Here is a 15,088-nt window from a genome sequence, read left to right on the forward strand (position 1 = left end):
TTTGGCACCTCGGGGCTGAAGGAGCGGCAGAGGATGCAGAGGAAGCTGCAGGAGCTGGAAAGTTGGCTCTGCTTCACTCGGCAGTCGATCTGTCACTCTGCAGCTTAGCAAACTTTAAAATAAATAAATAAATAAAGCAGAAGAGGAGGCGGTGGACGCTGGAGAGTGAGGAGGAGGAGGGAGAGAGAAAGAGAGGAAGAGAGGAAGAAAGCACCCTTTTCCTTGCGCACGTGTTTTTTGGCAACGAGGAGGCATCACTATCCATCCAGAGGAGGCTACCCATGTGGCAGGACGCTCTGTGGACCCGCGGACGCTACCTGCTGGAGAAGAGCGATGGAGGCGAGGGGCCTGAGGGGCCCGAGAGCCTGGGGGACGGGTGCCCGGGGTTCCAGGGTGACGTGTGCGCGGAGGGCGAGAAGCCCCAGGACTGGCTGTACGAGTCGTACTACCGAATGAGCCAGCAGCACCCGCTGATCGTGTTCCTGCTGCTGATCGTCATGGGAACCTGCCTCGCACTGCTGGCGGTGTTCTTTGCTTCGGGACTGGTGAGAGTGTGTGTGCATGTGTCTGTGAGTGTGTGTGTTAACAGGCTGTCTATGTGTGTGTCCTGGGGGAAGTGTTTTGACAGGATTTTAGAGGTGTGGTGAATAATCCACACAGCAGTCCGAGGTTAGTTTGAGTCTAAAAATAAACGCTTACAGAGCGAAAATGTTGTCATTGTTGTGTTTGAACAATAGACACACGAGCACGTGCTCTGTGTTATCAGCACAAATTCCTGCTTTTGAGGGTTTTTTAGTCACCACAAGGACAGATTGCTTATTAACGGAGTAATTTCAGCCTTTAGCCTTCTTTTTAATAATGAAATGAGAAGATCCATACCACTCTTGCACACTTGCCGCTTATTATTTCTGCCATGTGGGAAAATGTTTCTCATGTCAAGTGAAAGACTGTTTCAATCAGCCATGGTGGCGATATGAGTCATTTAGTAAAAATATACTGAATAAATATTTCATATTATTGTGTTCAGAGAAACAAGCGGCAGCAGCAGAGGGTCAACGAAAAAGAGACAGGACAGACCGGAGGGTCCTCCCTGTCTGAGTAAAGTTGCGTAGAGCAGAGTTAGTTTTATTTCAGCATTTCCCTTTTGTTTCTCTCTCTCTTTTTTGCATTAGTGTGTTATTTCGATGGTAGGGTGGGTCCTGTGTTTGAATCCACCGGCTGAGCGGGAATTTTGTGTGTGGAGTGTATGTTCTTCCCGAGCGGAAAGGGCTCTCTCCAGGTACCCAAGCATCCTCCAAAGGTCTAGAGACATTCTTGTTAGGTTATCTGGCTATTCTAAGTTAGAAGTAACTATGGATGGCTGTTTCTGTGTGTTAGCCTTGCAGCAGACCGGTGAAGTGTGTGGGGTTTGCCACACTTTTAGCCCCATGAGAGCTCTCAGCAGCCCCACTGTCAGTCTGAAGTGGATGAGCAGAAGAAGATTAATGGATGATTTGATTTTTTTTGCCTTTATTAGACATGACGGTACAGAGTAGGCGGATAGATCCAAGTATCGATAGTATCAATACCAATGTTGATATTGATATTGGATCAATACTTGATGATGATGATGACTCGTCTCATAAATCATGACAAACCGCTCTTCCCCTAGTAATGGTATCTGCATTACACAATACTGTAATTACTTAGTATTCGATCGATAACAGATAAGGTCAGTATCACACAGCATGAGGAAATCAGGAAACTGTTTTGAGACAGACTCGCACTCGGGCTCATTCAGTACCCCTCTCAAAGTGTGTCACCTGCTCAACCAGCGAGGTGCCCTTCCAGACCCAGTTTTGCTGCTGACTTCTTCACGTTTTCTTTCAAAATCTTCACACATCTTTCTTCCTTCATGATTCCTTCCACAGGTCCAGACGCATTGAAGCGTCCGCACAGCAAAATACTTCCACCACCGTGTTTCACTGAGGGTACGGAGTTCTTTAGGTTATACACCTTCTTTACGCAAATATAAGCAGCATCTCTGTGGCTAAATAGTTCTATTTTCATCTCATCTGACCAAACTATGCGCTTCCAGTGTATTCCACTGTCGCATAATCTTTCTCCAGGTTGTATTTAGCTCACTTCAGTCTGGCTTGAAGGCGTTTCTTCTGCAGAAGTGAAGTTTTTCTTGTTCTGCAGCCTCGCAGGCCATTCCCGTCTTCTTCGAGATTACAATTCCCAACTTGGTTAAGTTGTTCACTCGTGTCTTGCCAGTTGTTCTGGGTTTTTAGGCAAATCTCTCACTAGTTTTGAGTCTTTGAAATCCTTCACTTCCTGCCTCTGCCAGGTTTGTCCTGCACGTCGTGGCTTTCTTTGAATTTCTTGATGTTACAGTTGGATATCCAGCTCCTGCTTTGTCAGCATCAATTATTGTTTTTCTCAAGTCCAAACTGATTTCTTTTGTTTTTAGCATGATGCTTTCACAAGTGACAGCTCAGACCCTTACTAAAGTATTTATACTGTTTGTTAATTGGAAGATAACAGTTTCTTTTCAATTTATTTTACAAGTTTTCACAATTACAAAGTTAAAGCACATCAAAGCACAGCAGTGCTTTGTGCTATGGGCCAATAAAAAGATCAGATTTTCAGAGGGGGTAATGATAGTAAAAACAACTGGTAGTTTTTGTTTTTTGTGCAAACAGAAATATTTTATCATGACTCTTGGTTTATTTGCACATAAGCTGACATCGTTATTTCAAACTTTAACCATGTTTAATATGGTCACCTACCACTGTAACAGTACATATACATATAGGGGAAAAACGTAGGAAACACATAAAAGGTCCCATTTAGGTGTGAAATTCATAGAATTTTAACATAAATTCAACTGAAAAATCAAATGTAGCTTGAGCTAAAGCTGCCACAAAAAAACACAGCAGTCCTGTTCTTCCTCTCCTCGCCCCCAACCGATTGTGGCTGAGCCTGGTTCTGCTGGAGGTTTCTTCCTGTTAAAAGGGAGTTGTGCTCACAGGGGCTCATCTGATTGTTGGGCTTTTCTCTACATTACTGTAGACTCTTTACCTTATAATACAAAGCACCTTAAACAGACTGTTGTTGTGACTTGGCGCTGTATAAATAAAACTGCTGTATTTATAGAACAAGACACATCATTTCATCTTAATTATCTTGATATCATAATTGTTGAAATCAGAATGAAAATGCTATCACATTCCAAGTTCTAAGTCATTTATAATAAGAATAAAGAGTACCGTGGACTTTGGATTTCATTATGTTTCTCATTATCAAGAATCAGAAAGAAGCTTTATTCTCGGGATCATCGAAGAGCGCTGTGATCAGAAGAAGAGTTTTAGTTTTGGCATGAAACTGAATGAGACTGAGGTGGGGAGATGGGGAGCTGTGTGTGTGTGTGTGTGTGTGTGTGTGTGTGTGTGTGTGTGTGCGTGTGTGTGTGTGTGTGTATGATTACGTGTGGCAGCATAAGAGGCCGTGAAGCGGCACTTTAAATCTCAACGCCGGGTTTGCAGAGCGGATCAAGAGCACGATGACAGTTTAGTTCGCGGCTACGTGGGCGTTGGTGCTTTTGTCAAGTGAAAAGTGTTGTTTTGGCCACAAACACTCAACCATAAACACAAGCTATTGTTTCGCCAGCGCTGCCTTTGTGTTTCATGGAATAGCCGTACAAAAGCAAGCCCACTCATTGCTATTGCTGTTGTTGTTTGATAAAGATTGTTTTGCTCTCATATGCCCAGGACGGTCTTTAGACATTTGTTTTGCTCTCTAAGTAGCACCTCGACTCAATAATTGTGGGGGTCATTCTCAGTAGCACCTCCACCTTTATTGATGCCTTCTATTTAAAACAAATCAATAGAATTTATTGCACTCCCCGCTGGTCGATCTAATCCTCCAAGTTTCCTTTCCTTCTTAGGCTCTGTGCTTCACTGGTTAAATTACAATCCCGCAGGTAATTTCCCATCATTCTCAATGCAAATTGAAATCATTCATTTCTTTCCCCCCAAGTTTGCTCCTATTAAATAACATCCAAGCCTGTCTATAGTGATGAAGCGGTTGCTCAGCGAGGCGTGTGTATTTATTACTGCTGGAGCAAGAAGAATGGCAGGAATAAATAGAGGCTGGGTCTGAAGCTAGGAGGCTGGGCAGCAGAGAGAGGGGAGGATGTTGTTGTAAGTGCCGAGGCTTTATCAGTGAGCCGATAGAAACCCAACCAAAGCAGCGTTAATGCTCCCAAAATTGCTGCCCACTTTTATCTGTCGCCACACATCATGGCTGGAGTGGCTCAAAGTGCTGTTTTAAGAAGCCGGCCCCTCCACCCAGTTTGCGCAGTACGTGTGTGTGTGCTGGTATGTGCATATCAGCGATTGTGCTGTTTGGGTGTGTTTGTCTGAGGAAGTCTTTTTTAATTTCTGTCCGAGTAATTTTGAGAGGAAAATCATTCTTGTTCTTTCTGCCTTGAGGTTGTATTTTCTGTGGTGTGTGTCCTCCGTGTTAACATAATTTGACAGTTTAATCAAAATCAATATTCCGTCTGATTATAGAAGATTGGTAATCTGTGAACTGTAACCGCTCTCATTGCTGCCTTGGTGCTCATCACTGATTCCAGCACTGTTTCTGCCGGCTCGTGAGCAGTCTGTTGATATTTTAAGTAAAGCAACAACACAGATTTAGTTTCCTTCTCGTTGACAGTTTGATCGATGGGAGGCAGTGAGGGAAGGGTGTTTTTGTAATGATGGATCACCAGCTGTTACTGGGAGAGAAGTAAGGTGACCGAGTGGAATGAAATAGATGTTGTGACGTCACTGACTAGGTGTGGTTGGAGCTACACAGGGTAAAAATAATCCACTAGACACAGAGACCTCAAGCAACAATGCTGCGAAAAATTGACCTTTTCTGAACTATATTCAATTGCTTGTATATTCTTGATTAAAGTGCCTTAAAAAAGATATAATCACAGTTAGATATAATTACACAGTCGTGGTAAAAAAAAAAAAGAAAAAAAAGGAAAACATGTCCCCCAGTCAGTTCTAAGGTTTTAAGTACCAAGACATCATAAAAACAATCTGGTCTTCAAATTAGGGAAATTAGATCTCCCAACAAAGTGAGTTCACATAAACTTAAAATAAATCCATTTGGTTTGTAGAAGCCACCATGTTCCCAGGCTATCTTGAATACAGTGACCGAGATAGATATCGCCATTCTGACTAATCATGTTTTATGTGTGTGGTTAGAGACCAGCTAAGTAGTATGCCAAAGGTGGAAGAGAAGAGAACTCATAGGCAATTGCATGGTGTTGTGTGTGCACTATCAGACGCTGATCATACCTACCCTTTATCTTCTCCTTTATCTTACCTTCACCAAAGAAGCAAAGACAAGAAGGAAAGAGACAATGTGCCCAACATCTGGATAAAATATCACCTTCTTCCTCCTCACTTTAAGCTGAATCTCCTGAGCTGAAGTCAGGGCTCTAATACACGAAAATATGCTTATTTATTTCAGATATTTCCGCAGTTACTTCTTGTCAGCAGATTAGACATGGAGGTCTTAGATGTGAGAAGACCCTCCCATCTTCCAGCAGCTGGTGGCAAACTGGCTATACAACAAGAACAGCTGGTTATAAGCTAATATTACACCAGCTAATGTTAGGCTCAAGTATTCTAAAAATCACACTTTCCCTCTGATAAAGTTTGATTACATTCTCACATCGTATTAGAGTTTGTTGAGTGTCTGAGTCTAACAATGTTAGATCTGCAGTGGATGACAATAGCCAACACTAGCTAACAGTAGCTAACAGAGGCTAACAATATCTAACGGTGCGTTCACACCGAACGTGATAGACGCGACCAGAGCGTCAGGTTTACATGTAAAGTCAATGGAGGAGCGCGATGAAGCGCGACTGAGGATCCCGCGAAAATTCAGAAGCAGATTTGCATCACGGAAACGTGAAATCACGAAAATGCACCAGTTGCGCGACTGACGCGTTTGAAGCACGAATAAAAATACGCACGGCAGTTTGTGTGGTGCATTTTGCGCATTCGTGCGTATCACGTCTACCACTCAAGTTGGAAAAATCTGAACTCAGCGTCAAGTCGCGCCGCGACAACCAATCAGGAGCCTGGTTACATGATGCTCTGGCCTAGTTCAAATTGGCAGGTCCAGCCAAAGCCCCTCATTCTTCATTCAATATGGAGGAAAGGCTCATCAACGCCGTAGCAAACCACCCGGAGCTGTACAACACCAGCTGCTTTCTCTACCAAGAATTTTAATATTATTTCAAATAAATTTTTGTAATGACTAATGTCTCAGTTCTACTACACAGCAAATATTGGCACACAACTTGACACATGTAGAATTTATTTCATATTATACCAATGAAAAAATATACTACTATATAGGAACATAGTGAAGCCCAATTATTTAAGAGAGGTTAGTTTATTTTGGAGGCAAGCTCCATTTATTAAGAAATTTTTTAAAAAGGCAGGAACGCTTTTTAGAGGTTTGTGGGTGGCGGGAAGTCACTGGGACTTCAAATGAGCATATATTAGCACAGGTATCGATAAAGGACTACCATATTAAACACTTTTGCTAACCGCAGGCAGACGGACAGGCGCTCTGCAGGTGGGATTGAGCGCCTGTAGTTGGTGTTTAGGTGGGCAATGCTTGGACCGACCCGGGACAGCAGCTCCTCAAACTGGACGAGGGAAAGTCGGCGGTACCGCTGAAAGCAGCCGTCATCCAGACGCAGCTCCTGGAGCAAGTGGTGAAACTCACCAAACTGCTCACGTGTCTGGAGGACCTGATGGACCCAGGTATGGCAAGGACGTCCTTTACGCCGCTGCTCTGCTCTCCACAGTAAATAGAGAAAGGAGACTCTCTCTTCAAATGCTAGATCAACAGCTGCCATCTTGCAAACATACCATCTGGCACTACTTCATCCCACATGTCCGCTTCACGCGCGTGAAAATTGCAAATTGGTCGCGCGTTGAGGTGCGAATGTGCACGTGACCAGCTATGGGCGTCTGGTACTTTTTGGTCGCGTCTATCGCGTTCGGTGTGAACGCACCGTAAGAGAGGGTAGCAGTAGCTAAAAGAGGCTAACCACAGCTAATAGAAGGACAAAAAAAGAAAAAGAGCGATACTGATAGAAAAGTTCAGGATATCCCCAACAGCTAGGATTATGCACTTGAATTGGAAGGAAACAAAATTCAGTTGACTAGGATATGCAGTCTCCTGATATCTAGTGGTGAAATTTTTGATGCTGTACCCTTAACAAAAAAGTCAAAATGCACAAGCACTGTGTAAAAACCAACTAAACTATTAATGCTTGAGTGTGGGAAATATTCAAGACAGCTGCTATTATTCCTAGGAGAAGACAAAAGTGAGTGAATTCCCATAGACTTCCTCATCTAACTCGAGTTACTGACTGACTGAACCTCTCCCCTGTGTTGTAGTGTTTGGCCCCTTTTTTCTGTCTTATTAGTGGAATTCTCTGATGCGACCTGCCATGTAGCACAGATCATCCAGAAGGCTATTAGGCTATTACTAAGCACTGATTAGCAAGTATGTGTGTCTGTGTGTTGTTTATGGATGTAGGTTGTTGGTGTTAGCTGACAGTGCTCCATCTTCAACTCTTGTTACTTCTGTCTCAAAATGACATCCACCTGACATGTCTCCCTCGTGATTGTGATAAATAAAGGAGTAATTCAGTTTGAGTTGAGATTTCTTTGAAATTCATAGTTCATCCATTTCCAGAGTTAAAGCAGAAATGCGACCAAGATTACCATTTCTTCATGGCTCATCTTTAAATAAGTGATCTTTTTTTACTCAGCTGCTGGGCCTCTTGAATCTGCAGAAGCATTTCAAACTGGTTTGATCCACTGAGCAGCACCGTCTCCCTGCTGTGGGCATCAGGCTTCTTTTTATTCTGCTGGCAAAATGACCATTTCTTCACTCGCCTCCGATGAATTCCTTCACCATGGTGCTGTGATGAACGGATGTAAGATCACACAGTTGAAGTAACGCAATCTCTCAAGATGAAATGAAAACAGTCATGACAGTTAAACACAACAAAAGCTGCTAAAGCGCCCATAAAACATCATTGCAGTGAGTTAGTGTCCTTTTCGTGATGGTAGGTCCTCCATTAAAGTGACTGACTTCACTCCAAACTAGCTTTAATAATGTGAACCATAAACTTTTAGGTTCAGCGCTGGATGTTCTGCAACCTTTGACCTGTTTGTGGAGAGCGCGTTAACATTTCTCTGTGCCGCAGATGGGCCTTCAAGGGAAAGGGTTGTTGATTATTGATGAATTTCATTACCAGGCTGAGAGCAAATTGAAGGAATATGCCACCAGTGCTGCTTCATCAGACAGTATAAATATTCAGCAGGCACAAGCACGTGGAAAGAACATACGCTGCCGCGATCGCAACACACCCTCTCTGGCCCCCATTTCTCCTCAGTTTCTTTATTTGGTGCATTTTTGTCATTTTGCTGCTGAATAATTAGATTTTTGAATCTTTGCGTCTCTTTCTGCCACTGTTATGTCTCCCCATACCCCTCCCCAGCCTTTTTCCCCTCCCAGTATAATAGCTGGATGAGACAGACTGGGTTAAAAAAGGAAATTATTGTTCTGGGTGACAATGCTGCACAATATAGCAGGCAGACACACCCCACTCCCTCTGTGCTATGTCAAGGGAAAACGCTTTAACCAGTTTCAAAGGGGTTTTAACAGGATTAGATGGCCTACGATCAGAAATGTGCAAAGTGCAGATGCTTCTTTCTGTCGATGTGAACAGCTGCTTCACTCCAAATGCGCATGTAGCGAGAAAGGAGGTCCCTCCCTTTTCTTTCTCTGTATGTCTCTGACTTGTGTGCGCATGTGTGTTTTGCGTGTGTTTCTAATGCTAAAAGAACCTCTGCTGTTGTAAGAGTTTGCAGTCTTGCTTACATTCTCATTAGGATTCAATCTGTGCTCCGGGCTGACTGTATAGCTGCCGTGGCGTTAGCAGCCGGATCCCATGGGATCCCTTCACCAGAACCTGACTCATGCTATCGCTGCTGCACCATGTTGCCACATTAATGCTGCTATCTTGGATTTGTTCTGACCGAATAGCTTCTGCTGTATTTTAACAAGCAGCTCGAGTCAATAAACTGTCAAAACATCCCGTTACTGAAGGTTGAGGCTGTGACATCTTGTTTTTTCCTTCTCTCACAGAAATTGAATTGGACGCGGAGAGGATCCAATGCGTTTCTTTGCCCACACCGGCGTGCCTTTTACTGTAAAATGGCTGACAAGTTATCACAGAGAGTCTCGCTCAATTATCATGCCGGACCTGTCAGTGTAATCATGACTCGACTAGAATAAGTTTAAATGGTTTATGTGGGCACTGGCTTTAGGATGGAGCCTGTGAGGTGTTTCACATCCTGCTCTTTGGGTGAATGATGGTTATTTTGTTGCCTGTTTTCCCCTCAGAGTGTATAAATTCTGAAAAGATGTTGCGGAGTGCTTTATTTGCACATTAGTTGCAGAGTGCACAGGCGGATTAGTAGAATGAGCTCTAGGAGGCTATGCACTCCTTTTTTTGTGGACGTTCACTCAGCACAATCAGACCTGCTGAAAACACTACTGTCATTATTTCTTGGTGCAGAGGCTCAGCAGCTAATCAGATCATAAGTGGCAAGTGAAATTTTTAGCAAAATATTAACTTAATTAGTCATACCTCTTCTGTAGGTCCAGGCCAAATTAGCCAGTGATTTTTTACAGCTAGGAATCCGTGATACATCCAGCAGGGAAAAGGGACAACACTCTAACAACTGTCTCTTGGCTGTCATCAGTCTTTAATTAGCATGACTGTGGAATTGGTATTAAAGTGGGCCATACACTTAGTCAAATAATGAATTAAGTGTATGTGCAAGTAATCTCTATGAGCCAAAAGCACAGGCTCTGTATGATTTCAAAGAGAGGGGGAAACCTAAATCTGGTCATCTCATTCAACTATTAGCAATTCAATTTAAGCCTTCTGTTTGTGAGAGACAGCCAATCAGAAACATCCATCCATCAATTTCCGGATCACGGAGGCTGCAGCCTAAGCAGAGAAGCACAGACCTCCATCTCCCCGGCCTCTTCCTCCAGCTTGTCCAGGGGAAAACCAAAGCATTCCCTGGCCACCTGAGAGATATAATTCCTCCACCGTGTTCTGGGTCTGCCCTGGGGCCTTGTTCTGGTGGGACATGCCCGGAACACCTCACCCAGGAGGTCCCCAGAAGGCATCCTTGTCAGATGCCCAAACCACCTCAACTGGCTCCTATCGATGTGGAGGAGTAGAGGCTCTACTCTGAGCCCCTCCCGGATGGCCGAACTCCTCACCCTATCCTATCTCTATAGGAGATGCCAGCCACCCTTCAGACAAATATAATTTCTACCACTTGTATCCGTGATCTCGTTCTTTCTTCACCCAAAGCTTGTGACCATAGGTGAGGGTAGGGATGATCGACCGGTAAATCAAGAGCTTTGCTTATGCAGCACCAATTCGTCTGTTGACCTCCCACTCTGCCACCCCCCACTAACCAGAAACATAATGATATAAAAGGAGGGTGACTTTAAAGGAACTTTATATCATGCAAAGTTACTGTAGTTCAAGTCCAGTCCTCTAGAGGCCATTTTCTTTCATCCATCTATCCATATCCATTGCAGTAAAGTTCGGAGCTGGACCACTGCTGTGTCACTGAGGACTTCTTAAAAGATGATAAAATGCAGGAAGTGAGCTCTGGCAGGTTGGCAGTGGATGGTGCAGCCAGTTACTATGTGGAGCTGGATGACTGGGTTGTGGATGTAGCAGCTGGAGGGTCAAGGGAGGCTAGTTCGTCATCCTCTGGTTGTGGTTGTTGGCCAGGTAGGTAGCAGGAACAAGTGACTGGAAATTGGATGAAGCAGATGGATTTAAGGAGTTAAGGAGACTCAGATACTACTTACATCTGAGCAACTGCAGTCATCTTTCCGCTTTGCAGTTATTGGGAAAACTGTCCGAACTTGTGGGAGACTGAAGGAATTGTGGATGTTTGTTGATCTCCCACCCACAGGGTTTTAATGTTTGTGGATCCAAGAATCCAGGTGGAAATCTTACAGCACCACACAAACTCGTCTTTAAGCTCCCCAGAATGTACATCAACGTCGGCTGGGTCCATCATTCTGTCATGTTTGAGGGAAATGTGGACCCAAAAGCAGACCTTTGAGGCAAAGTAAAAACAAACAAACAAACAAACAAACAAAAGTCCATAGAGGTCCAAACAGGTAAACACTCTGGGAGACAGACGTGACAAGGTACTAAGGCAAGTTGCAGCTTTAAATACACTAAAGGCTAATTAGAAACACAAGAAATGATTGAAGGAAACAAGGTACTAGTGAAACTAATCACTGAGAATGAGACAGGAGATTAAAAGTAAGAAAGTCTGAGAATATAACATGAAAAAAACAAGCAGGAAGTATCTTGATTTTCTGTATAAGTGGGTCAAAGTGCTGGGACCATGACATCACTATCTTGCTGCAGGATTCAAACCCAGGATGTTCATGCTGTGAGAAGACAGAGCTGACCACCAGGCTGGCCCTTCTAGAGTGCAAGGGAAAAAAATATGGAGCAGGAAAATGAACATCATGAGTTCATCATCATGTTCATCACGTATTATTCTCCAAATAATGAATATTGTTGCAAAAAAAAGTGCACTTTTTTCCCCTGAACTCGTATGTAGAAGCCTCAATATAAGCAGCAAGTAGGTTTGGTGAACCCTGCAGACTCGTTCCATTACAGTTTTTGTTGGATTTGTTCTAGTCTGCTCATGTTAACAATTATAAAAATGATAAATAAGACGATTATGAATCTACCTTGAATCCCATAACTGCATTCGGGGTTTTTTGAGTCTCCATGCTGAGAACATTTGACCAGAAAGGTAAAGATTGCATAAAGAATAAGCAAAAGCTGCATAAGCTTTAATGAGTCTCATATGAAGCCATTTTTCTTGAACCAGTTGTATATATCTGGCAGTTATATGAGCTCATTTGCACTTGATTTCACAAGTTTCTACAAAGAAGAATCAATATATTAATAAGGCATGTAATTGCACAAAGCTAAATGAGAGAAAAAAGCTGAACCACTGTGTGGGGGAGAAACAAAAGAAATTACGACTTGACGGGATGGACAGTTTTTGTTGCCTTTAACGTCTTGACCTGCATATATGCCAAATGAGGACGAGAGAGTGTTCTGTCTGTGTGGTGACAGCTTCTAAATGCTGACTTTGATAGTGTGAGCGTGGAAGTGATGCTGTAGCACATTCCCTGGGCTCAGACTGTCTGCCTGCCGATCTGTGCCGTCTGCTCGTCTGTTTGTGCGTGCACGCTGTGTAGTACCGCCATCCTTTTGAGGACCTAACATCATCACTAGCAAACAAAAAAATGAGCAAACATTTTGTCAATTTGGAGTTAAGGTTGAAGCTTTTAGACATGAGTGTCTAAAACAATATCAGAACTCATCTGTGTGGTCTGGTAGGTGCTTCTTTGCCTTCAGGCTGTGCTCTGGTTAAGGGACATGAATTGAGAGGATGCCCCAATTTAGAACGGGTGCAAAATGGTTTCGGCCTCGAAGGTGAATTATTCCTTTTTCAGTACTGGCCGTTTTCAAGTATGTTTTTGGGTGGCTCATATTTTTTTGTGCGTTCCCACAGCAGAGACCTCCCATGTGAGACAGATCAACCCTGAGCCCATTTTTGTTTTCTGAGGTTAGGCAGGACAATGTTTGCAGATGATCTCTGTACCGAGATATAGGGACCAGGTGGAAGAGAGTGTGGAGAGGTGGAGGTACGCATTGGCGAGAAGAGGAATGAAGCTCAGTTGAAAGTGTGAATGAGAGGGAGGCTGATGGAAAAGTGAAAATGCAAAGAGCAGAGATAGCGAAGACAGATGAGTCCTGTGGTCAACCATCCAAAGCAATGGACAGTTTTAAAGAGAGGTGAAGAAGACATTGTAGGTATTATGGGGTGAGCATCAGGGATTAGGAAGAAGCTGAAAATTAGATTCAGTAACATTTTCTTAAATCAAAATCCGTCCATAATTGTGCTTACACATTAGTCAGAGTGCATGGTTTTGACCTATAGAAGAAGCAAACCCACCGAGATCTGGTCATCAGGTCCCCTTCTCTTTAACGGAAGTGGTACCTCCTTAGCATCATTTTCCGATGTGCAGATATAATCCTATATTAAGAATCAGGTGGGGAGATGATATCAGATGAGTCACAGTACAATCAAGAGTTTGCCTCCTTAATCTTACTTTTGTTTCCTACCCTGCCTTATCTCTCTGTGTTTAATTTCGGCCGTTCCATTATGTGGTTTGGTGTAGAGAGAAAGAACTACTCTTTGCACATGTAAATCTCTGGCATTTTATCTGCATTGAGAACGGGGTTAGGTGAGATACTGACAGAAGTGGTCGCATTCTGATGCCACGGGAGAGCCAATTAGAGGTGATTGGTTAACCCAGGGCCAAAGCATGAATGTGTTCAATTTCACCAAACTCACCTCACCTCCAACCATCTCTGTCTCTCTCCAGAATACAGAAGACCACTTGACGTTCTTGATCACAGTGCCCACTGCGCTCTTCCTCTTCCTGTCCATCTTCATCCTCGTCTGCATCGAATCTGTCTTCAAGCGGATGCTTCGCCTGTTCTCACTGCTAATATGGGCCTGTCTGGTCACCATGGGTTACCTCTTCATGTTCTCTGGAGGGAGACTCAGCCCCTGGGACCAGGTAGATCGTTTTCTTTATTTTCTGTGTGAGTGTTCGGGTTGATCAACAAGAGTTCAGCAGATGGCTTTAAAATGTTTACAGCTGTCCAATTTGGAATTGAGAATCTTGTAAAAGTGACTTGAAGGGGACCCTATCATGCTCAACTTTATTTTGTATTGTGACTGTATTTTGTGATTTGTGATGATGATAATGCCTGAAATTGTAACTTGACTACTGAAGTTAGTACAGTAATGCATTACATTACTGCATTTCTGAAAAATGCAATGTGATTACAGTAAAGTGTTGTTTTGTAATGCATTACACCCAGCACTGGTTGACAGTCACAACAATGGTGGAACAATCATTATACTGGTAAAAATCATGAAAGGAAAGATAATAACACAGCCAGGTGTTTGAGCCCTGCAAAGAAAATGCATCAGCTTGAAGTCATATTCGGCAGATACGTTTTCATACTTTTATAAAGCTGAAGGATTCACACACTTCAGATTAAAACTTCAATATGAAATGGAAGCAGCAAAGCTTTTCTGCAGACTCTGAAAGACTTAATCAGATGCTACCTTCCTGTGAAGTAAACTAACTGGATATAAAAGATGGACATAGCTTGTACACTTAAAGAGGGTTTAAGCCCAAAATTCACACTTTAGCTCATTTAATTACATGTAGATTTTTCATGTAGATTAGTCACATAAGTACCATGAAAAACTTTAAATCTAATGGAATCTGATAAAATGTAAATGAAATGTACTTTCATGATTAGTTTACACCAAGCACATTTTCCTTAATGATTAATCAGTTGATTCAGTGTAAAGTTGATCATATATATTTCAATTTATTATTATTTTTATCCGGTCTTTAAGCCGTTTCGGGTCCAAACTTCACTTCTGGCCCCAAATTCAAAGGAACACTACGGCATCACTGAAAGTTAAAAACTGTCTAAATTCTTTAATCTTTAATAAAATCATCGGTGTGCCTGCTCTACCAGGTGTAACAATTAAGTTTAACATCCAGGCATCCATGATTATTACAATTTATTAAATTTAATGGAGTTAGACGTTAGTGGGGAGTTAGCTAGCTAGTTTCCACCCAAACATAATTTATTATGCTCTGGCTGAGAGATTTCTGAAAAAATTAAAACGTACAGCTCTGCTATCACTTCCAACATAAATGAAAACAAAAACCTAAACAGAAGTGATGTTTGTAGGGTTACTGAAGTTGGACTAGCTGGTATGATGTGCTACGTGGTGGCTAGCTACAGAGCTATGTTAGCATAACATAAACACAGTAA

At 42.8% G+C, this 15,088-nt stretch overlaps 1 protein-coding gene across 1 annotated transcript in view; it reads left to right on the forward strand.

Moving 5' to 3' along the window:
- Window positions 1-202: 202 nt before the first annotated feature.
- adcy2b (adenylate cyclase 2b (brain)) overlaps window positions 203-15,088 on the forward strand; it is a 78,716-nt gene continuing 63,830 nt past the window's right edge. Inside the window, exons 1-2 of the mRNA XM_085377213.1 lie at window positions 203-545; window positions 13,606-13,803. Of these exons, the coding sequence (XP_085233339.1) occupies window positions 282-545; window positions 13,606-13,803 (462 nt within the window). The 5' untranslated portion in view covers window positions 203-281. The remainder of the gene's footprint in view (window positions 546-13,605; window positions 13,804-15,088) is intronic.

Source organism: Diplotaxodon limnothrissa, linkage group LG18 (genome assembly GCF_057381915.1).
Source record: "Diplotaxodon limnothrissa isolate DT_005_m linkage group LG18, D_limnothrissa_male_GT1.1, whole genome shotgun sequence".
NCBI classification, from domain to species: domain Eukaryota; kingdom Metazoa; phylum Chordata; class Actinopteri; order Cichliformes; family Cichlidae; genus Diplotaxodon; species Diplotaxodon limnothrissa.